General features: G+C 44.6%; 1 protein-coding gene across 1 annotated transcript; it reads left to right on the top strand.

Annotated features, from left to right (window-relative positions):
* The first annotated feature begins 19,755 nt into the window (after positions 1–19,755).
* rgs4 (regulator of G protein signaling 4) lies at positions 19,756–25,828 on the top strand. The gene is made up of 5 exons (XM_015971161.3): positions 19,756–19,913; positions 20,104–20,208; positions 21,556–21,620; positions 24,501–24,664; positions 24,800–25,828. Exons 1-5 carry the CDS (start codon positions 19,870–19,872, stop codon positions 25,034–25,036), a joined length of 615 nt encoding a protein of 204 aa, XP_015826647.3. The 5' UTR covers positions 19,756–19,869; the 3' UTR covers positions 25,037–25,828.
* The last annotated feature ends 940 nt before the right edge of the window (positions 25,829–26,768 follow it).

Below are 26,768 nucleotides of genomic sequence, written 5' to 3'. Positions count from 1 at the left end.
GGGATCTGGTCCCCCTTGCTGCAGGCGTGAATCTGCAGTCATGTCCTTCCTGGTGTGACTGGGGACATCCCGAAGGTCCTCTCACCTGTTCACTGCTCAGACGTCTTCCTAGATCATCCAGCTGTAACCTGTTTCTGATCATGTCTTTAGTCCCGCTGTAACACTGATGCATCAGTCTCAGAGGGCATGGAGCTCAGGTGTTATAAGAACTACCTGTGTGTGTTTACCACCCAGCTTCAGCTCTTCTGTGGTTGGGTCTGACCCAAGTTAGTACATTTAAGTCCTCCATCCAGTGTCATTTTAAATGGTTTTATTCATTTATTCAACCAGTACTAGATTACCAGCAACAGAAATGCTACTAAAAACACACAATTATGTCAAGCAATAAAAACTAGAATATTGTGCAAAATTACATTCATTTCTGTAATTTAACTAGACTGAGAGACCATTTAAAGTCTCAGGAACCTTTACAGATGTTTCTATTTGCAGTTATAAGTGTTAGCTGATTGGGGTCTTGCTAAATATCACACAGTGACCTTTTAATAGTCTAGATTAGTCATGTTCCTGTTTGTAGTTCCTCCTGTTAAGTGCTTATTTATATAAATTATTCAGTTTTATAAAAAACATTTGGACATTTTATTATGTTCCAGTCATTTATATTTCAGTGTTGTAGTAATTTATTGTAAATTAAGTAAGTTTAATTAAGAGGGGAACACATTTTTCTTGATTTCTTTAATGAAAAAAGTAACAAAGTAGTTATTTTTGGTAATTAGTTACTTTTATAACTTTTTGTAACTCGGTAAGTAACAGAGAAACTTTTTTGACCAAATAATCAGTAACTATAACTAATTACTTTTTAAAAGTGACGTTCCCAACACTGTTTTCTGCACACAACTGGACAGTGCTAGGACCAATCAGAGCAACAAACAACGTGACGTATCGATTGCTATAGAAATCAGAGACCCTGATCGTTGCACCCCCGGAACTTCAGCCAAAAATCGAGCAGGAAATTGTCTCTTTTTGCCCATCAGCCAAGGCCAACATTAAAAACCTGGGAGTTATTTTTGATCCAGCTTTAAGTTTAGACTCACACGTCAAAACCATCTCCCGCTCTTGTTTCTTTCAACTGAGAAACATTTCAAAAGTCCGTAAACTGGTTTCTACTGCAGATCTGGAAAAAATAATCCATGCCTTTGTGTCATCACGCTTAGACTACTGTAACGCTCTTTTTACTGGTCTCAGCAAAACCTCCCTCTCACGCCTTCAAGCCATCCAAAAGGCAGCAGCCAGACTCCTAACCAAATCCAGCAGACAAGCTCACATCACTCCAGTTTTACAGTCCCTCCACTGGCTCCCGGTAGAATTTAGAATACAGTTTAAAGTTTTAGTCCTGACCTATAGAGCTCTTAACAACCAGGCTCCAAGCTACCTATCTGAGCTTTTATCCCCACACACCACCTCTCAGAACCTTAGATCCACATCTGAAAACCTCCTGGCTGTTCCTCGAACCAGACTGAAAACCAAAGGGGACAGGGCCTTTCAGACTATTGCACCCAGACTTTGGAACAGTCTACCTTCAAATCTCCGTCTCTCTAACACTGTAGAGGTCTTTAAAAATCATCTAAAAACTCACCTTTTCATCCAGGCGTTCCCTCCCTAAATGTTCAAAAAGATGGCTTTGTTCGGGTTCACACCTTCACTTTGTTTATACTCATGATTTTATTTTCTATTTTATCACTGCTATTGTTTTTTTGATGTTTTTATTGGTTAGAGGTATTTGCCCTGATCTTTATCATGTTGTAGAGCGCTTTGTGATTTATATCTGTGAAAGGCGCTCTATAAATAAACTTTTACTTACTTACTTACTTACTTACTTATCGGGCAGTCAAACATAAATCATCAGAAAAGAAACAGATCTCGGCCCACGCTCGTCTGAGGTAGCAACAGGAGGATATGAGATCCCGGACTGTCATCACAGCCTAGCTGAGAACAGGAGTTTTTTTTTTTTACATAATTTACCTTAAAAGCAGGTCACACACGGCTTTGACTCGTTGGTACGCTACGTTTGACCACCCAAGCTGCTTATATTCAACACAGGGCTGCTAACTCTCACACATTGAAAAGTTCAAGAGGAAATAGTTATTTTGCATTAGTCCGTCCCTTAATAAACATCAGCAAATACTGTGGAGATATTTACGGACGAGGAAAAAAAAATATTTGAGCTTAATCTCGAATATAAGTCAGAATTTTAAAATCAGTCTCAGAATTCAGAGAAGCTTTTTCCTCAGCGACCCTCTTCCTTATTCTCAAAAATTATGTTTTTTCTTCAGAGGGTCCTGTAAACATAAACAACAATAAACACATTTTATTCTGCTGGACTGGAGAAAAAAGGACTCCTTGGATTGTAAAGGTTACAGACCCCGATGGTAATGACAGTTGCACATAAATACGTAAAATGCGTTTGCTGCAAATTCACTCGTTTCTTCTTTTCACTTCTAAACAGTTAAACCCGACGGTCACATAGACTCACATCCTAGCATCTCATCCGTCACGGCGCCATCACCACGTGTGATCAAAGCTGTGCCTTTGATAAGCGGGCCTGCATGCTGTTCCTCACGTAGCCTCATCGCAGCTTGTCATGCTCTGACATGAACGACTTGCTGACAAGGCCTGTGAACAATCGCAGCAGCCTTCTGCTCCAGCGGCACCCTCAGTTCGGTTCTACGGGTCATTAAGTCGGCGTGGAAAGGTCTACTGTTTGGGTTCGTTACGCTACTTGTCCCCGGTGAACGTGCACGAGACAACCTCTTTGATAGGAACAGCTGTCAAAACAGCTGTTTAGGCTCTATCTTTGGTTAACTTTGATACTAAATAGTAAAGTAAACACAAATACCACAGCAGCACATTACAGAATATTAGAGAGCAGCAAAAGCCACAGCAGTTAAAAAGTACAATCGATCCGTCTATAGTGGATGCAATGTTTCTGTTGCATTCCAAATAAGGATGTTGCTATGATGTTTCACCCAGTTTTATTTATTTCATGTGCTTTCATAAACAATACCTTAATCATGTTTCACAGATCCAAAAACTCCATGAAGGCTCGGTCTCTAATTGTGATGTTCTAGTTAAGTTTCTTGACCCAGGACATTCAGAATCAACACATGAGGCAGAATAAAAAAATGAAAATAAAAAATAACCTATTTTTAATATAATGGAAACTATGAGAGCACCGTAAAAGTGAGGCGAAGGTCACTTCAGGCAGTCTGGAAGCAGAGGATAATTTAGTAGCCTGCAGGATACTGAGAGAAGAGAGGATTTTGGAGCTGAGGCTTACAGGTTTGGAAGGACTCTTTTGAGGCTGAGGCTGTCAGGTCTGAGGTGGACGCCAGGCTCAAGAGTCTTTCCAGGAGGAGGTGAGAGAGTGAGGTGAGTGATGGAGAGCGGGTCGGTCTGGCTGAGCAGGGTGACACGTGGTCTGGAGATGATGTCCGTAGAGTTATGGCTGGAGAGATGCTGGAGAGATGAATGTGGCGAGAGAACCTAGAAACAGGAAGAGGGGTCAAGGGCTTGAAGAACCAGAGATTAGAGATTGCAAAAGTAATTCAAGGCTTGAGCTGTCAGTGGGTGGGCGGTCGGGCGAGGGATTTCAGGTTGCGTAATAACGCATATGAGTAATCATTTAATGACCTGTGCTCATGTAAGTAAGTAAGTAAGTAAAAGTTTATTTATACAGTGCCTTTCACAGATATAAATCACAAAGCGCTGTACAACATGATAAAGATCAGGGCAAATACCTCTAACCAATAAAAACATCAGAAAAACAATAGCAGTGATAAAGTAGAAAATAAAATCATGAGTATAAACAAAGTGAAGGTGTGAACCCGAACATGTAGGACCCATGAGGACACTCAACACAGTAAGACGTTTTAAAATGTTTATTAAAACAAATCAGGAGTTTTTCACCAACACTGCAGAGGGATCCGAGGAGGCAGGTGAGAATTCGAAGTCAGGGGACAGATCCAGTGTCGATAATCCAGGAAATCTGAAGCATGGTAGGGGACGAGCCAGGGATCCAAAGCAGGGGCAAGGCGAGGCGAGGATCTGGGAGACAGAACTAGGTCGAGATACTTGATACAGATGATGGATGGAAGGCTGGAGTTCCGGCTCTTGGAGAGTACAGACGCTTTTTTCCTCCTCTCCTCCCCATCTTATCCCCAAGGCTCTTTGTCTGTCTTTTGGGTGTACGGCGCTTCTACATTTTTTCTGGAAAATGGAAATGATTAAAAATGGACCTGGTCAGCTGGTCTCTCAAGGCGATTGACAAAATTTTCTCAACGATGAGAACGGGAGAAGGGGCTCCCGGGTGCCCCTCTGGGACAAAGCCAGCTGGGCATATCATGGACTCCTGGAAACAGTGGAACCTGATCTGCCTCTCTCAACTGTCTGTAGAGGATTCTGAAGACGTCTGGATATTCGTGGTGTTGGTGTCAGGTTGCCTGCACTTTGGCCGGGGAGGTTACCTGACTTATCGGAAAATTAACGAGCTGTTGAGGAATATTGGCTCAATCCCGGAGCTCAGGGATGGATTACACCGCGCGGTGAACGCACAGACTCATATAATTGTCAAGATGAGTCGTAAACTCAGAACTTTGGCTGAGATTCAGGCTCTGGCACAGAAGGTGGATTCCATCAAGGAGAAAGTTGACGAATCAGCACGGATTGGGATAGATTAATTTATGCCATTATTGGATCTAGAGGGGTTGGAGACCAACGGAACTTTAAGACAGAGAGGAAATTATCTCTGTCTGGCCCCAAAACAAGTTCTTACCTGAATCTGGTGCCCTTGAGCCTGTGAGGCTGAAGCGAATACTCCCCCCTCAGAAGAAATGTGGAATGCTGCCATCGCCATGGCAACTCTGTCTCCTATCCCAGCCTGGGCGGGACTGCGACCGAAGGCCGTTGAATCACTCCAGGAGTCACTGTGCTCTCTAAAACCCAACAACCTCCTCCCCCTGTTCAGACTGAGGTGACGTGCACTGCTTATCACGGCTGCATTCACTGACGTGTGGAAAGTCCCCAACCCTACCACCCCACCTAGTGGACACTTATGTTGTGTGTTGTGTGAAGTCTGTTGCATTTCTGTCTGAGGTGTTTTTCTGCAGAACAAAGCTGTCCTCCCTGTGGAGGGTATTTCTGAAGTGCCTTTTTTTCCCTCCACCTGAACCAATCCTCATGTAACCCCTCTGTTCTCTATTAAGGTAGCGCGACTCAGGGTTGCGAATGACCACAGTCACCAATTCTTGTCATGTGTCTATGCATGTATGTCTGATCTCAGAATTTTGTGTACTGAAACTCTAATCTCCCTCTGGGATTAATAAAGTATCTTTGAATTTGAATTTACTAGCTGTGACGTTCAATAATCTGGCCATGGTTAGAGAGCAAGCTGGATGTTATATAGCAGGAGAGGCAGGTGTGTGGCATGAGCTTGATGAGGGGACCAGGTATGATGAATGAAGGCTGATGAGATGAATGATGGTGCATGGAAGTCAGGGCATGGCAGGATCATGACAAATCATTCAACAACGCCTGCTGCCCGTGGATATGCAGCTCTAGCTGGACAACAGAGCTTAAAAACATTGTTTCACAATCATTATTCTCACATAATGCTTTTTACTCATAACAAAAAAGAAAAATTGCCGATTTTGAATCATAGGACAGGGGGAGACTATCACTTTTACGGATTTCTAAAATAAAAATCAAATCCCGAAAGGGGGAATTTTCTGAACTTCTCTGAGTGACAAGAAACTAATCTCCTGTAGCCCATGTTTTATTCTCCAACCAGTCACCAGCAGCCAGAACTTGGTTAGATTCAGACTTTACGAGCTTTGCTGTGTCAAAAGTTGGCTCTGAAAGTCACGTAAAACCAGACAAAGCCGGTCAACGTTATTCGTCAGCAACACAGCAGGCAACGGCTTTTCTTCCCCTTCCTCCTAATATCTGCTTCACCCAAAAAAATGTATCAAATCCAATCAAACTTTATTTATAAAGCACTTTTCATGCATAGGATGCAACACAAAGTGCTTAACAGATTAAAATGACCCATATTACCCACATTCACTCCCTTTCCCACACACACACACACACACACACACACACACACACACACACACACACACACACACACACACACACACACACACACACAAAACGCATTAAAAGACCACAGTAAACACTAGGCTGAGCTCAGATTGGACAGGTAATGAAAGACACGCCATCAAGGGGGCCATCTGCCTCGACAGCAGCAGATCGACGGCAGCAGCCAAGACACCAATCCAGGGCACCCTGGTAGGGAGGGAGGGTGGCATCCCCCACCACTACCTGGGCACTATCCTAGGAGCGCCCCAGCCGCCGCCACCGACCACCGGTCCCGAGGCAGAGGGCCCCACAGAGGAAACACTGGAAGGATTAAAATACGTGACATGTAAAGTAACAAGAGCTAATATGGAAAATATGTAAAATGTATGATGTAAAATATCCAATAAAATGTGATTATATAAATAAAACAACATAAATGTGTAACACAACAGTAATTAAAAATAAATAAATAAGTAAAACAAGGAATGCAATAAACAGTTATCAGTTAAATGCTAAATTAAAAAGGTGGGTCTTGAGCCTGATCTTAAAAACACGAACGTTCTCTGCGACCCTGAGGCAGCCCGTTCCAGAGGCGAGAGCCGTAATAACTAAAAGACGCCTCGCCGTGAGTGTAACAAACAGTTCTCTTACAAAGCAGGAAATCATTAGTTAATAGATTTATTTGTCCCGTGAGATGGTGCTGGCTATTGGACACAACACCTCAAAGCACCAATAGCAGGAGTCAGTAACCGGTGCCCTAGCTGAGGACTAATGAGAGGGCTCAGTTGGATCACCTCTGTGGAGTCCAGTCAAAGGGAAGCTCGGTGGGATAATTTATTGAGACTGAGCCACTTTACCAAGGCCGTTACAGCCATCTGATGTGGTTTTATGAGCGTCTCTATTCAGCGATTCAGGTTACTGTGATTGCTTTTGACCTTAGGAGCCATTCATAGAATTCTTCATACGATAAGCCCCGCCCCCTACCCTCTAACTCGCAGTGTCCTCCACCTTCACTCCCAGCAAACATACTGTACCAACTCGTTGCCCTACCAGCGTGCTCCCATTAATAGCTTTGGGACAGTAGTCCTGTTTGGTTTATTTGTTTCGCTATAAACAAAACTCACGGGAGTGGGTCAGGTGAGGTGTTTGCTTTTGGAAACAGAAAATACTGTAAACACAGCTGAATCAGAGCTTTTCTCAAACACAACTTCTGTGACTCAAATGCCTTCAAAGACTGGGGGACATGATTGTAAAATGGCTGGCTCTTGCTCCATCTTTTAGCCCTTAAAGCAGGTATGTGCAGACTGCAGCCCGGGGGCCTTTTGCAGCCCTCGGAGTGATTTTGTGCGGCCCCTGTTATATTTCAAGAATGGTAGAATTTAGCATCTCAGGCGGGCTGTTAATGGAGACTGACACTTTTAAACATATTCATGCTCATTTGAACTCAAATGAGAGCATTTCTTTGAGCATTAAAATAAAAAACTCAGCATGAAATGTTTATTTTATTTTGTAAAATAACAACAATACTGACATTTGTGGCCTGCAAAACTATAAATTTGACTGTTCTGGCCCACATCTTGAAAAAGTTTGGACACTCGTGCCTCAGATCTCAGCAATAAAAACACCAAATTTTCAAAAGTCTCAATCAGGATCTTTTTATTAATACAATTTGTAACATTTTTGTTGCAGAAACCTGCAGATTAAAGCCCTGAAATAAATAGAAATGACTAAATTCAATATACATGAGTTTCTGTAGAAGATCCCTGATCCTGTATAAAATGTTAAAAATTGTTTGTGTTTTCCTGCATCGGTTGGTGACGTATTTTGGGCCATCTGATGTAAAACATAGAAAGCAGGTCATCGGTCCAGACCAGGAGGGAAGAAAGAAGGTGTTTTCTGATCTGAAACTAGAGACTGGGTTAGGGGTGCATGAGGGATTTTGCTGACAGATGAACAGAGTTTACAACAACCATTAATGATAATACTTTTAGCTACTATGACACCAAAATTGAGGTCCACACCTGTGAAACTGACAGCTGTTTTTGTGCTTGTTAAGATTAGCTGTGGTAGCCATCTTGAATTGGGTTCAATCAATCAATATTTATTTGTACAGTGCTTATTCTGTGAGAGCTTTAGAAGAAAGGGTCATTACATGATATTTAGCCAATAAATCCACAAAGTTGACTCCAAAGTCACTTGGTCAAATTATTAGAATCGCTTGAAACCAAACTCTTAGATTGAACCATAGACCGTGTACATGGAATGGATGAACCCTCCTCTTCGTCACCCGTAGGTTTCTGAAGAGCTGACTTGAAGCCCAGTGGGCGGATTCCATCACTGCCATCTTGGCAGAGTCATGTGTCTCATCGCTCCTGGAAAATATCAAAATAGAGCTAAGAGTGGGGCTGTGAGAGTGTGTGTGTGTGTGGGCGGGGGTTGGGGGGCACTGACACTCATTTAACTCTGAGCAGATGCAGCTATGATTGAAAAAAGGTAAACTTGTATAGTGCTTTCTTAGGGTTCTACAACCCCCCAAGGCGCTTCACAACACAATCAGTCATTCACACATTCACACGCTGGTGGTGATGAGCTACGATGTAGCCACAGCTGCCCTGGAGCACTCTGACAGAGGCAAGGTGTGCCAAACACCGGGGCCACTGGGCACTCCGACCACCACCAGCAGGGGTGACGGTTAAAGTGGTGCCTATCTCCAGCGGTCAATGGGCAATCAGGCAGGGTAGACCCTGGACAGAGAGCCAGTCCATCGCAGCAGGAAGGTGTGATGTTCTATATAAATATAGAATATCAATCTGCTGGGTCTTTGGATGTTTATTCAGAAGATTCTAGGATTCTTTGCTTTTCAGGGATCAAACACACTTCATGTTACTTCGAGAAGAGAGTCAAGTTTTTAAAAAGTAAGACTTATTTTTCTCAAACAATTAAATACATGACAAGTTAACTGAGACTACTGTCATAGATGAATCTAAAGTGGATGTAATGTGAGGTGTGTTGATGTGTGAACGTGATGTGTAGCGATAAATATAGATTTATACCTATATTTCAAATGTGGCGTAGATTTAGCTTGTTTATAATCTTATATTAATTCATCGGTGCACCACCAGTTTCCGGAACTGGACAGTTGGATTCATTATATATATCTTCACAATGTAATCAGTCTCAGAGTTAACACGACAAATTAATCTAAAGGATGAAGTCTTGAAAGAATGCGCCGATTATTCCCGAGAATTGCTAGACAATGATCAGGTGTTATTTACGTTTTGTGAGTTTATTACAAACATCATTTGTGACAATTGACAAGAAGAACCAAACACAGCTTATTGTTTCATACATGAGAATAAGTAAGTGAATAAACCCAAAGCTTTATGGCAGTGCTATGACATAACTAGTCTGTAATAAAAGTGGAAATTTGGTGACACATAGGATTATAGTAAATATTAGGAATAATTTCTGGAAGGAGGGTGTGTGTGTGTGTGTGTCCGTGTGTGTGTGTGTGTTCGTGTGGCTCGTTATGGCAGAAGAAGGAAGAGGATCTTGAGAGCTAAACGTGAATGTGGGATAGAAATAAAACACGCCACAAAAGAAATGTAATAATCTGAATTCACGAATCTGCTTATGGCAGAAAACCAGCCAGATTGAAATGCTCACAGACCTGCTTTCCGTCGCCGGAAGGGTGGCCAACGGCTCTAACAGCCTTGGGTTCCTGACTCGTGACCTTTTTGGATTAAATGGTGCTGGCTCCCTGGTCGGTCAACGTCGGCCGTGGAAAGGGGAGGATATGGTAATCCTCGATCGTGGCTTGGCTTTTCGGTTCCTCCAGCTACACCAAACGTGGAATTCAGATCGCGAGTCCAAATTATCCAGAACGAGATCGAATCTGAGAAACTATTCCAAATTGGGTTTCACTCTTAATGTGAGAACGCGACCGAACACACAGACTTCCGGTTTCATGTAGGAAATCAAAACAAAACAAACGGAGTTGCTTCAAAGTTTTACCGTAACTTTTGAGAGCTAATTACTTGACAACTGTAAAACGCCGGGTTCTGCTAGGCCAGATGGAAACAGCCTGCAGGGATTTGTGCTTAACCTTGCGTCATGAGGAGATTCGTAGTGTAGATAACGATTCACTTGTTAAATCCAACATTCCTGATCGTCGTATATAAATCTTTCAGTGTAATAATATATTCATTTCACAGATTAATCAAAACATTTCATTTAGTATTCATATAAAATTTGTTCATCAACCAAATTATTATTTAATGATTATTTATCTTATGAGTTGTAAAAGTTCTTCTGTCTTGTGCTGTGAATAAAGAGTGAGCCTGGAGGGATCTTGAAGCAACAGTCTCTTCTGTAGATTAAAGCTCCAGTTGGAGACTTGTGTCTCCAAGTGACCGACACTGAAGAGGTGACCTGTAGATTGAAAACAGACCATTTCCGGAGGCTACAATTGAGTATGTATTTTGTGGTGTGGACAGTTTTCAAAGCACTTTAAATTTAAAGCGTTAAATGTCTCTTTCTGTCTTAATAAAAGATAGAGTCGTGTATATGCATTGTGGTTATCTTATTACAGCAGAGTACATGGGATAAACGTGTGTGCCTCACCTGGGTATGAAATATAACAAAACTGCCCTATTTTACCCAGCTGTGTGCAGCAGGTCTGTTTCTCCTCTAGAATAATGAAAAGTGCTGAAACATAGGTCTAAATCATAATCAGTTTTGAATTAATTTCAATTAAAGAAACAGATTTAAACACTTCCATCCTGCTTGCTTAACAGCCTCGGCCTATGAAAGTATTTCCAAATTGTTATCAAAGGGCATGATCATGAAAATACACCACCCCGCTTACAGAACACCTGTGTGTGTGTGTGTGTGTGTGTGTGTGTGTGTGTGTGTGTGTGTGTGTGTGTGTGTGTGTGTGTGTGTGTGTGTGTGTGTGTGTGTGTGTGTGTGTGTGTGTGTGTGTGAGTGAGAATAAGTATATTGAACTGGCAGCCATGTCATCAGCAAACAACAGATTAGATGAACACTTGAGGGCATGCCTATTATTCTTAACGCGGCTTTTGAAAAGCTAATGTTAGCTTTCTCACAAAGACATATTTACCTCTGCTCAGATAGCCACATCAATCGCTTTGCTTGCTTAGCTTTCAGGCAAGCGAAGGCTGCTGTTGTCTGCCGCCCCCCACGAATTTTCAGCCAATTGTAGTAGAGCCCATCCAGCCAGTCAGAGGCGAGAAAGGCGGGATCTTCCTTGGTCGCCCTAGAATTCCAAAAGATGCATCCGGGGGAGCCCGCCATCCTTTCGCGTGAGCTAGCCCCCCCCCTTGCTCCCTGTAATTCGAACCCTGGTGGAGTCAGAAAAATAACCAAACACACACTTTTTACAGGTCACACACAATTAAACACAATAACAATAACTTTATATTTCTTTAGACTTTATTATTTGTATTTTGCATATAAAAACACCACAGTTACGAGCCTCCTCTGCCATTTTCCTTTTGGACTATAACGATTTGCAGCGCAATGCATTATGGGATACCTTGCTGTCTGCTGGAGAATGCGCTGATGCAGCCTTGAAACAATGCGTGGAGCAAGAGCACATTCAGGGACTTGGAGCAAACTTGCCATAAGGAAGAAGATCTTTTCTATAGCACCTCTCAAGATAAAAATCACGAGGCGCTTCACAAAAACAAAAAAAGTAAAAATGTAAAAAAGAATTTAGAAAATTATTAAAAATATATTTAAAATGAGGAAAAAATAGACACTCCTCCTTGAACCGTCACCTTATCGTGGTGGAGGAGTTTGAGTGCCCTAATGATCCTAGGAGCTATGTTGTCTGGGGCACTTAGTGCCCCTGGTAGGGTCTCCCATGACAAATTGGTCTTAGGTGAAGGGTGAGACAAAGAACGGTTCGAAGGATCTTTAGTGGCGGTTAAAACGAAGAGTCGGAGTACCCGGCCCGGAGGGTTACCGGGGTCCCACCCTGGAGCCAGGCCTGGGGTTGGGGCCCGTGAGCGAGCGCCTGGTGGCCGGGCTTTCGCCCATGGGGCCCGGCCGGGCCCAGCCCGAACCGGATACATGGGCTCGTCCAACTGTGGACCCACCACCCGCAGGAGGAACATGAAGGGTCCGGTGCAATGCGAATCGGGTGGCAGACCAAGGCGGGAGCCTTGGCGGTCCAATCCCCAGACAAGAAAACTAGTTTTTGGGACATGGAACGTCACCTCGCTGGCGGGGAAGGAGCCGGAGCTTGTGGCAGAGGTTGAGCGGTACCGGCTAGATATAGTCGGACTCACCTCGACACATTGCATTGGCTCTGGAACCCGAGACCTGGAGAGGGGTTGGACACTCTACTTTGCTGGAGTTGCTCCGGGTGAGAGGCGGAGGGCTGGGGTTGGCTTTTTGTTAGCCCCGAGACTCTCTGCCTGTGTGTTGGGGTTTACCCCGGGGGACAAGAGGGTAGCTTCCTTGCGCCTTCGGGTCGGGGAACGGGTCCTGACTGTTGTTTGTGCTTATGGGCCAAATATCAGTTCAGAGTACCCACCCTTTTTGGAGTCCCTGGGACAAGTGCTAGATAGTGCTCCATCAGGGGACTCCATTGTCCTGCTGGGGGACTTCAATGCTCACGTGGGCAATGACAGCTTGACCTGGAGGGGTGTGATTGGGAGGAACGGCCCACCTAATCTGAACTCGAGCGGTGTTTTGTTATTGGACTTCTGTGCAAGCCGCAGTTTGGCCATAACGAACACCATGTTCAAACATAAGGATGCCCACCGGTACACTTGGTACCAGGGCAGCCTAGGTCACAGGTCGATGATAGATTTTGTAGTCGTATCATCTGACCTGCGGCCGTATGTTTTGGACACCCGAGTGAAGAGAGGGGCGGAGCTGTCAACTGATCACCACCTGGTGGTGAGTTGGATCAGATGGCAAGGGAACATGCCGCATAGACCTGGCAGACCCAAACGCATAGTGAGGGTCTGCTGGGAACGCCTGGCAGAAGAACCTGTCAAGACGGTCTTCAACTCCCACCTCCGGCAGAGCTTTGACCACGTCCCGAGAGCAGTGGGGGACATTGAGTCCGAGTGGGCCTTGTTCCACTCTGCGATTGTCGAGGCGGCTGTTGCTAGCTGTGGTCGTAAGGTGGCCGGTGCCAGTCATGGTGGCAACCCCCGTACCCGCTGGTGGACACCAGAGGTTCGGGGAGCCGTCAGGCTGAAGAAGGAGGCCTACAGGGCGTGGCTGGTCTGTGGGTCTCCGGAGGCAGCAGACAGGTACCGGATAGCCAAGCGGGGTGCAGCAGTGGCAGTTGCCGAGGCAAAATCTCGGGCGTGGGAGGAGTTTGGTGAGGCCATGGAGAAAGACTATCGATCGGCTCCAAAGAGGTTCTGGCAAACTGTCCGGCGCCTCAGGAGAGGAAGGCAGCAACTCGCTCACACTGTTTACAGTGGGAATGGGGAGCTGCTGACGTCAACTGAGGCTATAGTCGGACAGTGGAAGGAATACTTTGAGGAGCTCCTCAATCCCACCAATGCGCATTCCGAGGAGGAACCAGAGCTGGGAGGCCTGGGGATGGACTGTCCGATCTCGGGGGCAGAAGTTGCTGAGGTAGTCAAACAACTACACAGCGGCGGAGCCCCGGGGGCGGATGAGGTTCGTCCTGGGTATCTCAAGGCAATGGATGTTGTAGGGCTGTCATGGCTGACACGTCTCTACAACATTGCGTGGTCATTGGGGGCAGTTCCTAGGAAGTGGCAGACCGGGGTGGTGGTCCCCATCTTTAAGAAGGGTGACCTGAGGGTGTGTTCCAACTATAGGGGGATCACACTCCTCAGCCTCCCTGGAAAGGTCTACGCCAAGGTACTGGAGAGGAGGGTCCGATCGATAGTTGAATCTCAGATAGAGGAGGAGCAATGTGGTTTTCGTCCTGGCCGTGGAACTGTGGACCAGCTCTATACCCTTGCAAGGGTGATGGAGGGGGCATGGGAGTTTGCCCAACCAATCCACATGTGCTTTGTGGATTTGGAGAAGGCTTATGACCGTGTCCCCAGGGGCACCCTGTGGGGGACGCTCCAGGAGTATGGGGTGGGTGGCTTTCTGTTAAGGGCCATTCAGTCCCTTTACCAGAGGAGCGTGAGTTTGGTCCGCATAGCCGGTAGTAAGTCGGACCTGTTCCCAGTGAGGGTTGGACTCCGCCAGGGCTGCCCTTTGTCACCGGTTCTGTTCATCACTTTTATGGACAGAATTTCTAGACGCAGCCGTGGTGTGGAGTGTGTCGAGTTTGGTGGCAGGAGAATCTCGTCTCTGCTTTTTGCGGATGATGTGGTCCTCCTAGCTTCATCCAGCTCTGACCTTCAGCTCTTGCTGGGTAGGTTTGCGGCCGAATGTGAAGCGGCTGGGATGATGATCTGCAGCTCCAAATCTGAGGCCATGGTTCTCGACCGGAAAAGGGTGGCTTGCCACCTCCGGGTCGGGAGAGAGGTCCTACCTCAAGTGGAGGAGTTTAAGTATCTCGGGGTCTTGTTCACGAGTGAGGGTAGGAGGGATCGGGAGATCGACAGGCGGATTGGTTCGGCGTCTGCAGTGATGCGGACGCTGAGCCGATCTGTCGTGGGGAAGAGGGAGCTGAGCCAGAAGGCCAGGCTCTCGATATACCGGTCGATCTACGTCCCAATCCTCACCTATGGTCATGAGCTTTGGGTAATGACCGAAAGAACGCGATCGCGGATACAAGCGGCCGAAATGAGTTTCCTCCGTAGGGTGGCCGGGCTCAGCCTTAGAGATAGGGTGAGGAGCTCGGACATTCGGGAGGGACTCGGAGTAGAACCGCTGCTCCTCCGGATCGAAAGGAGCCAGTTGAGGTGGTTTGGGCATCTGGTCAGGATGCCTCCTGGACGCCTCCCCGGGGAGGTGTTTCGGGCATGTCCTGCCGGCAGAAGGCCCCCGGGTCGACCCAGGACACGTTGGAGAGGTTACATCTCCAATCTGGTCCGGGAACGCCTTGGGGTCCTGCCGGAGGAGCTGGTGGACAAGGCCGGGGAGAGGACGGCCTGGAGCTCCCTAGTTGGGATGCTGCCCCCGCGACCCGGACCCGGATAAGCGGAGGAAGACGAAGACGAAGACGAAAAAATAGACAATTGTGATTAAAAATGTTAAGAAAGAGAGAGAGAGAACAGGAAAGAGGGAAATCAGTGGATCCTGAGGAAGGTGGAATAGGTGGGGAGAGCAGAATAAAGAGAGAGAGGTGAAGAAGGTCATACAAAAGCCAGCTTGAACAAGTGAGTCTTCAGCTGCTTTTTAAAGGAGACCACTGAGTCCACTGATCTCAGGCTCAGGGGGAGAGAGGTCCAGAGTCTGGGGGCTACAGCAGCAGATGATCTGTCACCTTTGACCTTTAGCCTGGTGCTGCACAACCAGTAGGCTTTGATCACTGGACCTCAGGGACCTGCTGGGGGTGTAGGGACTAAGAAGATCACCAATGTAAGATGGTGCTTGTCCATGTAAGGCCCTATAGACCAGAACCAGGATCTTGAAATGAACCCTGAAGTTGACTGGCAGCCAGTGCAGCTGGAGGAGAAGCGGGGTGATGTGGGCGTGTTTGGAGGACTTGGTCAGAAGCCGAGCACAGGCGTTCGGAACCACCTGTAGACGGTTCAGGGAGGTTCTGCTCAGACACGTGAAAAGAGAGTTACAGTAGTCTAAGCGTGAGGAGATGAAGGTGTGGAGAACTGTCTCAAGTTCAGAGCGAGACAGAATGGGACTCAGCTTAGCAATGTTCCTGAGATGGAAGAAGGAAGAGCGAACAAGAGAACTGACATGAGAATCCAGGGTGAGAGCTGGGTCAAAGGTCACGCCTAGATTCCTGACAGAAGGTTTGGTGTGGGAAGCAAGCTGACCAAGAGAGTCTCTGACTTTGGGAACCAGCGTATTTGGGATTGGAACAGTACTTGATGCCGTTTCACGAGTACGTGAGGACAAACGTTCAGACAAGTATCAGATCTATCTATGTATATGTACACATATGGCCCAGATAAACTAATAATATTAATGACCAATTGATAATGTATATCTGTAAAACGAATGTGTTAAGATATTTTGTAGGTATTTGGCTTTTGATTGACCTCAGATGAACCCTCTCAGACATCTCCTCTGAGATTCCTGCCAGATGTTTCCTCAAAGGAAGTTTTTGGGGTAAAAAAAAAACCCACTTTGGCTATTAAAAAAGTGCAAATGGGAATCCAGTCACTGTATTATAAACCCTATTGTGTCTAGATCTTTAGGTCTGTCTCTGAGTAAGAACTCAACTCAGTCTTTGGTCTATTCAGCTCACCATGCTGAGCTTTGAAGCCATAAAAACACGAAATATAAACTGGAGTGGTTTCGTGGACAAAACTTTCTTTCTAAAGGTCAAAAATGTTTATTATGACAGAGTCGGAGGAGGTTTTGCTGGAGTGTGTGAGACTGCACGCTCAGACTTTCCTGCAGATAAAGAAAGGTTACAGTAAACTTGTGACACTTCTGTTGTTTGTATTTGTACAAGATAAAAACGTTTCTCCACCTTCAGACTAGGACTTCTGGGTGGGGGGCGGGGGTGGGGGGTGGGGGGTGTCAGAGATTTGAAAACATTTTCATTTATTATTTCTTTTTCTTTTTCGACGCAGCTTCACAAAGACTGTAGATGATCCCTGAAACTATTTTAACTTTTAACTGGAAGGTCAGCTCTTTGTATTTAGCTTCGGAGCCAAAAGGCAATAAAACGCAGAGATGGTTCTAGGCTAATGGCTGCTCCTCAGAAATGGTTATTTTTAGACTTTCTTCAGCTACAGAGAAGACTTTAACTTTTATTTCCTTCCAAAAATAATCTAGAAAGTCTCGTTTGGCTGCGAGCCTTCGACGCCAACTTAAAGAGAACAAAGTCCAAAATCCAAAAGGAAGTTTTGAGTTTTGCAAATTGATCCAAAAATAATTATTGGAAGCTAATAGTTTCTGCTCTCATCAACTTCGGTTGCAGTCATGGTGTCTCGGTGTTGCTCTCTGTCATCCATCCATCTTCCTCCACTTATCACTGCAGACGCGGCACCAATCTGTCTATCAAACTCCCGCTCCATCGTCCACCTGGAGAAGGCGTTCCACCCTTTTCCGACTCAAGACCGTGGTCTCGGGTTTAGGGGAGCTGATTCTCGTCGCGCTCACACTCGGCTGTGAACCGCTCCAGAGAAAGCTGGAGGTCACTGGCTAACCCAAAGTCACCAAACTCTGCTTCCTCACTGGAAGACGTGCCGATGGGATTGAGGAGGTCTTTGAAGTACTCCCGCCCACCGATCAGCAACCTCCTGAGTCGAGATCGTCACCACAGTGAACAGCGTTGGTAGCGCACTGCTTCCCCTTCCTGAGACCAAGGATGGTGGACCAGAGTCTCCTGGAAGCTGTTCGGAAATATTTGTCGTGACTTGCGGGAGGCGTCTAACCAAAGACATGCAGAATCAACACGAACAACCAGGGTGAATAAAAAGAAAACATCTTTCATATAAAACGGGAACTAAGGGAGCCCTGGGGAGTCCAGTGAGTGCATCTGCGGCGGGCGGAGGTCCAGAGTCAGAGTCCTGAGATCAAATGGGGAAGGTAGCGAGCCAAGGTGACTGGGGAGGGGGTCCTGGTGAGCGAGGTGGGTGAGGAAGCGGAGGGGAGACGGTGAAGAACACCTCGTGAAAAAACTCTAAAAACATGAATGTTTAATTCCCCCGTGACTGGAGGAGTGAAAAGATGCGCAGCAAGTGTTTTATTTGTGGACGGAAACGACAGGTTACGTGGGTTTTATCTGTGGCGAGCGCATGAAGAGGTGGAGGAGAATGAGAGATACATTTGTCTGTATTAAAAAGTCTCTTAAGTAAAAGTTAAAGTCCCATTGGTTGTCACACACACAGGTGTGTGTGCGAAATTTGTTCTCCGCATTTGACTCATCCCCTGGGTGAGCGGTGAGCAGCAGACAAGCTGCGCTCGGGAACTATTTGGTGGTTTAACCCCTCAATCCAACCCGTTAATGCTGAGTGTCAAGCAGGGAGGCATTGGGTCCCATTTTTTTCAAAGTCTTTGGTATGACCCGACCAGGAATCGAAGCCCTGATCTCCCAGTCTCAGGGCGGTCACTCTACCACTAGGCCACTGAGAAAGGTTAAATACAAAAAAAACGAAATAAAACACACTATCTTGGACCGATACATGACAGGATACAACAGAACAGCGCTACGCCCTCTGTTGTCCTGCCGGGGAATTGCTTGGCTACACTCCCCAGGAGACAGAGAAGTATTAGAGCAAAACGCTTCCGTCAATCCATGCGTGTCTGTTCCTTGCGGAGCTGACGGAGAAGCATGAATCAGGCTTTAGAGTTGGACTTTCCCTCAGACCCCAGCCATTACTATTCCTCTAACCCGAACACTTCTTTAATACATTTGCAGTGGTCTCTAGGAATGCACGGTAAGTCGTTCTCTGGGAGAAAAAAAGCTCCGGTGCACCTGTTTGAGGATGTGGAGTTCAGCTGACAGAAAAAGTAGCTTCAGATGACAGGATTTGGAGTTTAGTCTTCTGAGATTTGGACATCTCTCCTCTGATTGGCTAACAGCAGCATAACTGTACCACTGACTCTGTTTGCTCTGCAACGCTGATGTTTCGTCTCCACAAGTAACACAAGCCTGGAGGACTTCCGCTGTGTGGTGGAGCTGCTAATGCTAACGGTTAGCTTCTACTAGCAGGGACGTTCTCTGCTGTTTCCTGGACGCTAAACCAACAGCAGCCTTCCCCGTCGAGAGTCAAGATGGGTGAGTCCATGAATGTTAAGTGACAGTGTGACGTAGATCTGTCGGGATTTTCTAATCCTAGAGTTTCACCGTCTGTCTTCTATCAGAAGCTAAAGCAACAGGCAGATGTAGGAGACTATTTTCATGTTAAAGTCTGCAGGAAAACTCAGAGCGATCCATTAGAATCAGAAACTGAAACCAGAACGTTTGCGTGACATTCGTGTGAGATTTGCCATTGTCTTTGTGTAACTGACGTTTTACCGTTTTGTTGTGGTTCCGCTCCTCTCCCCCGTCTCTGGCGCCTGGCCGCTTCTCTCTCCCTGCTATCAGCTGATATAAATGTGATTTCTGGACCAGGAAGCTCTTTTAAACTTCTCAAACCTTTGAATAAAACTCATCACCCAAACGTGGAATCAGGAAGTGTGAAACTCAAACACAGAGAAGGTGCTAATGACAAGTTCAACCCTGGAGAACTCCCACTGCTGTTCGCTCAGCCATCGAGGAAAACGCACGACAACGCTGCACGAAAAACCAGATGTTGGTGCAGATGCTGGGATTAAACTTGCTACCACATGACAGAGCTTTCTGTTGTCCTCCACACATGGTGGACTTCACAAGTTCCTCAAACGCCTGGACCACCTGAGTCAGAGGAAAACAGCTTTTGTTTAGGTTAAAGACAACCCCGTCTGCTGCATGTTTCCCCATATCCTCCCTCACTCTCTCCCCTCTCTTCCTGCCTCTCTCCCCCGTCTTTTGTGATTGGCCGGTTTGGTCTCCCCTGCGTTTTGCTGATGTAAATCTCTGCTGGGGAGGGGTGGAGATATGTGCAGCCTGCTTCTGATACTGAAGGACGCTGCTATAAAAACTCGGCTGCTCTTTGCTGACAAAAACCAGAGGCGGCTTTGGATTTTTAAGACTCCAACATGTGCAAAGGGCTTGCTACACTTCCTGCGACGTGCTTGAAAAGGTAAGCCTCTAGCAGTCTGAGCAACAGGTGGACACGGGTGATCAGAAGAGAAATAAACAAATCGTGTTTTCACATTTAGTCGGTGATCGTGCCCTAAATGGAAGATGTTAATTAGGAATTAATTGGCGTAAAGTAGATTTATTTAGTTGCAAACAAACTTTCAGCTTGTAAAAAACTGCTTTTCCAACAGCGCAAAGGACATCAAGCACAAAATAAGCTTCTTGCTGCAGAAGCCAGAGCCTCAAGCAGCCGATCAGAAAGAGATCAAGGAGAAAAGCGTCGCTGCTGCAAAGAGGTGAGAACACTCATTCATCTCTGAGTGGTGTATACTGAAACTCTAATTTCCCTCTGGGATTAATAAAGTATCTTTGATTTGAGTTGATCTTTGTTCAGATTCACACTTTCATCTCTGCGGTAAACGATCTGTCATTAAATCGGAGTTTTCTGGAAGATTTTCATGGATAAATATCCACGAAGGGGATGTGTTGGTTTTAGGTTCTGAACACTGGGCTAAATGACGTCATTGGATTCATTTTATTCTGGGTTAAACTGATTTCTTTATTTGGTTTTAAATGTTATTACAATAAAACAAGGTAAATGCTTTCTATAAAACCTTAAATTGAAACACCTGTAGACTTATTTATCTGAGCTGAAGCTTAAAACTGGACCGTTGGTGAAGATGAATCATTAAACATGGGATTTTTGACCCAATCGGACTTTTTTTTTCTCCATCTTAGAGAAAAATGAAGAGAACATCAGGAGTCTTCCTGCGTTAGATGGACTCAGACGTCCTTTCCACTGAGTGAAAAATCAATGATTTCCTGCCTAAGAGCACTCTGTGTCTCTCTCACTCGTGTAATTGTTTTGTGCCAACTGATTATTATGATTATTGGCTGCAGACTTAAATTTAAAGGTAGTATCTTTGCGGAGGAGCAGGTTTTGTTTGGACTCGGATCCGCCCACAGGTCGTGTTCCCACAGGAAGCCAGTCCTCTATGAGAAGGTGATGGCACTGACCTTCAACACTCAGATTAGGTATAATTCATCCGGCCACCGCCACAGCTGATCGATACCCTGCTCATGCTGTCATGTATGCATATACAGACGAGCGTTTTCATGTGACGGCTGTCGGGGAATCTTTAAGGAAGTTTCATTAACGTTTTAAAGGTCGGATGACACACACCGATGTAATCAGAGATGTCAACACCGATCAGAGAGACGGTGCAGGCGGGTTCAGGCTTTTTCCACCGTGTTTTTAGCTGCTTTTATGTTGGTTTGCAGGGAAAAAATCCCCGTCATGTGAAAATCTCCATATCAGAGAACGCTTCGTGCAGGAATTACATTCTGCAAAAGATTAGAACATTTAAATTAGCAACAGAATGTGAAGGTTTTACACAAAAAAGTACATTTTTCACATAACCCTCCCACTGTCTTTACGGGTGACCCCGTGAGGAAAGTTGACCATCGAGCAGGATTGATGGTTTATCCCTTGAGGTCCACGTGGTGGGCTCACTCCTCACCCCTGCCACGTGGACCCAAGGGATAAACCATCAACCCTGCTCAGTGGCACACTTTCCTGGCGGGGTCACACCCATTGGTACAGTGGGAGGGTTTAAAAAAAGCATCTTTTCCGTTTGCTTTAGGGTTCCTGATGCAGCTGAGGTGGAGAAATGGAAGGAATCTTTCAGCCACGTGATGAGCAGTGACGGTAAGTGAGATGTTTTTTCAGCTAAAGGTTTCAGTCTGGCTCAGACCGCAGGGGTTTTGTCTGATCTTAATTAGAACGTCACCGACTCATCAGTTCGCAGAAATGCAGAAGGTCTCTGCGGGTTTATAATAGTGGGAAAGATTAATCTTCTCACGTGATGTTGGGATCCTGCAGTCCTGGGAGGCTGTTCAACTCTGATAGACCTTGTTTATGTTTACAGTAGCTAATAAAGTTTATAATATCAACAGTGGTGCTCTCCCGTTCATATTTTGAAGGTGTAGCCCTTAAAACAATGTTAGTTCTCAGTGAGCCGCATCCTCGCCCCGCTGCGATGAGGAAACTTGGGGTTTTGTTATCAGAGGGAAGTGGGGGAGGCTTGGATATGGCGCACAAACATGCAAATTGAGCACAAACACACTCAGACACTCCTCAGCTAATTTCTCATGCTCCAGTTTGTAGCTACGTGTCACGCGGCACAGCGGAGAGAACCCTCAGGGTGCTCTGACCAGTGCAGAGTCACTGGTGTCTGTGTGCTTCTGCTCCAACTCCTCTGAGAATCTCTTGAGTGTGTCGATTAAAGCCGTGGAGCAACGGCCTTGCGGGAACGACCCGCTGCGTTCCATGACCTCCTCCGCTGACCTCCAGCATCGTCATTTCTTCCTTCTGCCTGGGTCCGTCAGCCTCCATCGCTCCAATCTCCTGTTGTTTACCGTTCTGTGACCTGAACTGTTTCCACAATCTATCATCTTAGTCACGCTGGACTTTGGAGCGTGCTCTGTTTTGTTTTATACCACTTCTGTCGAGGCTCGGCCCTGGTTCGTTCTCTATCCACGACGAGCCTCTGAATGCAGCTGAATTAACACAGAAGCAAACAATCACGTTATTTAAAAATGCTTTGGACTCCTTTGTCTTCCAGTCGGAGCCGATTCAAAATTTAAAATGATTTGAGATTTGAATGGCATCAGAATTAGTAGCTTTTATGGAAAATATGAAATCATATTTTTGAACTTAATTCATTCAACCAAGTCTTCCATTTTTGGGTATTTTTAATATTTGAAGCATTATTTACTATGTCAGACATTTATTTCCTTTCCTGAGCATCAGCCTTCAGTTCTTGGCCCTTTAACCCTTAGTCGGTACAGCTAAAATAAAGTTTTCTACTAAGTAACGAAATGTCAGTTACCGACATAAAAAGGTTTCATGCCATCGAAAGAACCCAGTCTACTGTTGTCTTTCAAATGGCCTCCGCATGCAATTGGTCAGTGCTGGGGCCAATCACAGCAACCAACAACGTGACATATTCATCGCTATGGATATCAAGAACCAGCAAGTACATCGCTTTTTAAAATAACTGACCTGAGTACCTCTATCTGTCTCAAAGAAAAGCCCAAGTCTAAATTGTCCAAAGTTGAAGACAAATCGTTAGAAACAAACGCCGTTCCTGAGCTGACGCCATCTTTATAGTTTCTCTCTGTTGAAGCTCTGGTGCTTGTCCAGCCCCCCCCCCCCCCCCCCCCAAAAAAAAAACCCAATGTGATTGGCTAGATACAAAACTGTTCTGTCCAATGGTGGACCTGCTGAGGCATGGCTAGTCCAAACTGCAGAGCTACGGTTGGTCTAGAAGTATTTTCTGCCTTTATAGATAGATAGCATATATATATATATATATATATATATATATATATATATATATATATATATATATATATATACACCTATAGATATACCTATAGTTATACCTATAGATAGCCCATATATATCTATAGATAGCCTATATATACACACCTATAGACATACCTATAGATATACCTATAGATAGCCCATATATATCTATAGATAGCCTATATACACACACCTATAGACAGCCTATATATATCTATAGATAGCCTATATATACACACCTATAGATAGCCCATATATATCTATAGATAGCCTATATATACACACCTATAGATAGCCTATGTATATCTATAGATAGCCTATATACACACACCTATAGATAACCTATAGTTATACCCATAGAAAGCCTTTATATATACACATCCTTTGTTTGAAATGCTCTCTTCAAATGAAATAGTAATATCCACTAGGGGCTGCATGACTTAATTTTTTTTAAAGTGGACACTCAAGTAATGAAAATCGAGTCGACTTTGACTTGGCGTTGATCTAAAAGATCTACCGACCGCAAAAACAGCGGAGTGCGTGCTGCTCGCGGGCCACATCAGTGAGGTGCGTCACCGGAGGACAAAACAGGTGATGCGCCCCGCTCCACAGCAGCGAAACGCATCAGGCACAAATAAAAGACAGAAAACATAAAAGGAAATGAGCCGACATGAACAATCGCGTGTTAAATTTGTTTTTGAGGTGGCGACTCCTAATTTGATGATGTTACTGTGGCCGTGCTCAGGACACAGCGCCTGGAGCGCGTCAACAATCAGAGCTTTGCATGCGCAAGCTGGTTAAGGTTAGGATGGGGGTGAGGGGAAGGTTAAATTGCAAGAGGGTAAAGGTCACAATTCAGTCAAATGTCCGTTTTACCGCTGGCGTCAGACACCGACGCTCTGGCACAGCGCGTCGCCTCCCGACGCGCAGGAGCTTGTCACCTTCTGTCTTTTCCAAGGACTGCATCTTGTCGGTCATTGTCACGTGACAGCGACTAGTCGATGACAGGCATAAAAAGTCACTACAGAGCAGTGAAGCTGACTAGTCGACTAGTTCATACAACCCCTATTGTCCACTCATAAAAGCTTTGAGATGATTTTATTCTCCTGTGTGGACATGCAGACCATCTGGATCGGGCTGAAGGAGAATCAGGACTCACATCAGGAAGTTTTCACTTTTCCAAAACTAAATTTAATCATGTTTTTCCTTCTCTGCTAGTGGGTCGTGTGGTTTTCACCTCATTCCTGAAGTCCGAATTCAGCCAGGAAAACGTGGACTTCTGGACCGCTTGTGAGGACTATAGGAAGACTCCACCTTCCAAGATGGCAACCAAAGCCAAGCAGATCTATCAACAATACGTGGCGGCCGATGCTCCGAATGAGGTAAAATCATCAAGCTGGTTGGAAGAAGAGGTATAAAAGTATCTGTTAAATATGTAAATGAGCATTTTATAAATAAAGTTTTACAAATAAACGTGAACACCCCAGAATCCTAAACTTCCCTTTCACTTGTTTAAGGTAAACTTGGATGCTACAACCAGAGACAAAACCAGACAGGAAGTGGAAAACGGCAGCCCGGCGTGCTTCGACGAGGCTCAGAAGATGATCTACGCTTTAATGGAAAAAGACTCGTACAGGCGCTTCCTGAAATCCAAACTGATTCAGGATCTGTGCCAGAAAGGGACGTGCTGCGCTCTGGAGAAGAAGAGCTGTGACTGGGCCGAGAGCAGGCAGGTGTTAGCTGGTGGGGCCTAAACTGGACGGAGCTTTAAAGCAGGTGCCAAAGAATGAAAATGTGAGAGAGAACCAGGCTAGGAAGGAAGGATGTTTGGAAAAACGTTGGTTCTGAAGGCAACATAACGTTACTTTGGAACGAGTTTCCCTCTAGAGATACTCCTACTTGCTGTTTGCTGTTTAGTCATGAAAAAATAATCAAAAGTTCCTCATTTCTGCATTCACATTTAGCTATTTGTGATGTTCTCAGTCAGTCTGACAAAGACAGACGACATGCTTCAAACTTTCATCTAGAAAACATTAAATTAATCCGTCTGCAGAAACAAACGATGCTTCCACTTTTCCAGCAAATGCAACTGGCTCTCGTTATTTTCAGCAACGACAAAAACAGTGAAAAGTTTCTCACCTGCAAACAAGCGTTTTATTTTGAAAGAATTCGGTCATCTATGGAAAGAGGAAAGACCTGGGAATGTTTTGATCGGATTGTTTGAAACTTTAACGTGAAAGTTTATTCCAAACTTTTGTAAAATTCGTGCAAAAGGGAAAATTTGACTCGTGATTTTATTTAATGTCAAGGGAAGAAAAGTGTAGAACAGGATTTTTTTTTAAATTATTTTGTCTAATTTTAAAAATAAGATGAAATGTTACATGTAGAAATGGAAGAAAAAAGAGAAAATTGATAAAAAGTAAACAAAAACTAACAGATAATGAGTTATTAATGCGTACGTCTTTTATAAAAATGATTGTTTTAAGTGGATAATGAACTACGGCGTCAAAGCAAAATTATTGACATCCAAAAATCAGGTTTTGGTCTTACACAAGATTAAAAACATTTGGAAATTTTACAAAAAATAAAAAAAAAAAAAATAAAAAAAATAAATAGAAACCAAATTTTGATGGAGATGTGCAATGTAGAAAAACATAATAGTTTAATGATTGAGTAAATAATATGTTATTATTAGTTTTCCAGCTATGTATTAATTCTAAACAGAAAAAATTCTAAAAAATACAGTAGTTAATCGGTTAAATATGCAAAACGGAACTATAAGGTCAGGCTGTTTTTGACTTGGGGGAAGAAAATGATGTGAAAATATATTGTTTATCATTAAATTAGGTTTCATTTGCAAGAAATGTCAGGGCCGGGCTTGGTCTTGTTCTTAGAGGACGTTGTGCAAATTAACTTGTTGCAATTTAGTCTCCGAGTGTCTCCATTAGGGGTGTGAATCTTAGAGCAACTCACGATTTGATCCGATTCCAATTCTCGGGGTGCCGATTCGATTCAGAATCGATTCTCGATTCTCAATTTAAATTGATTCACAATCAGTATTAACAAAGAGTGTCAGCTCCAGGATGAACTACTTTGTTGTACAAGTTAGTTAAAGCTATGGGACATTTTTATTTGACTTTAAACTGGTCATGCTCCAAAAATGCAGATTTACAAGGTAAACTAAAGTGATTCTAAAACTGTAAACAGAAACAATCTTTTGACCAAAAGGCAACATTTATTTTTCTTACCTTGTAAAATATAACAAATCTGTAGTTACCTAACAGTAGCTTTGAAAGTAATACGGTCAAATACTTTTCAAGTATGTGTAGAAACAAGTTACATGAGTAATCCTGAGTACTCATTTATCAACTTAGAAAATAAATATGAGAATATCTCAAATTTCTGTGTACGGAAAAAAATGACATTCAAGTGTCCTCTTATCAGCAGATTCAAACATGAATCATCTCAATTTATGTGACCACAAAA

The sequence above is a fragment of the Nothobranchius furzeri genome, chromosome 8 (assembly GCF_043380555.1).
Source record: "Nothobranchius furzeri strain GRZ-AD chromosome 8, NfurGRZ-RIMD1, whole genome shotgun sequence".
Taxonomy (NCBI): Eukaryota; Metazoa; Chordata; class Actinopteri; order Cyprinodontiformes; family Nothobranchiidae; genus Nothobranchius; species Nothobranchius furzeri.
Note: the sequence above shows the minus strand (reverse complement) of the source record. Positions and strands in the feature narration are given on the sequence as shown.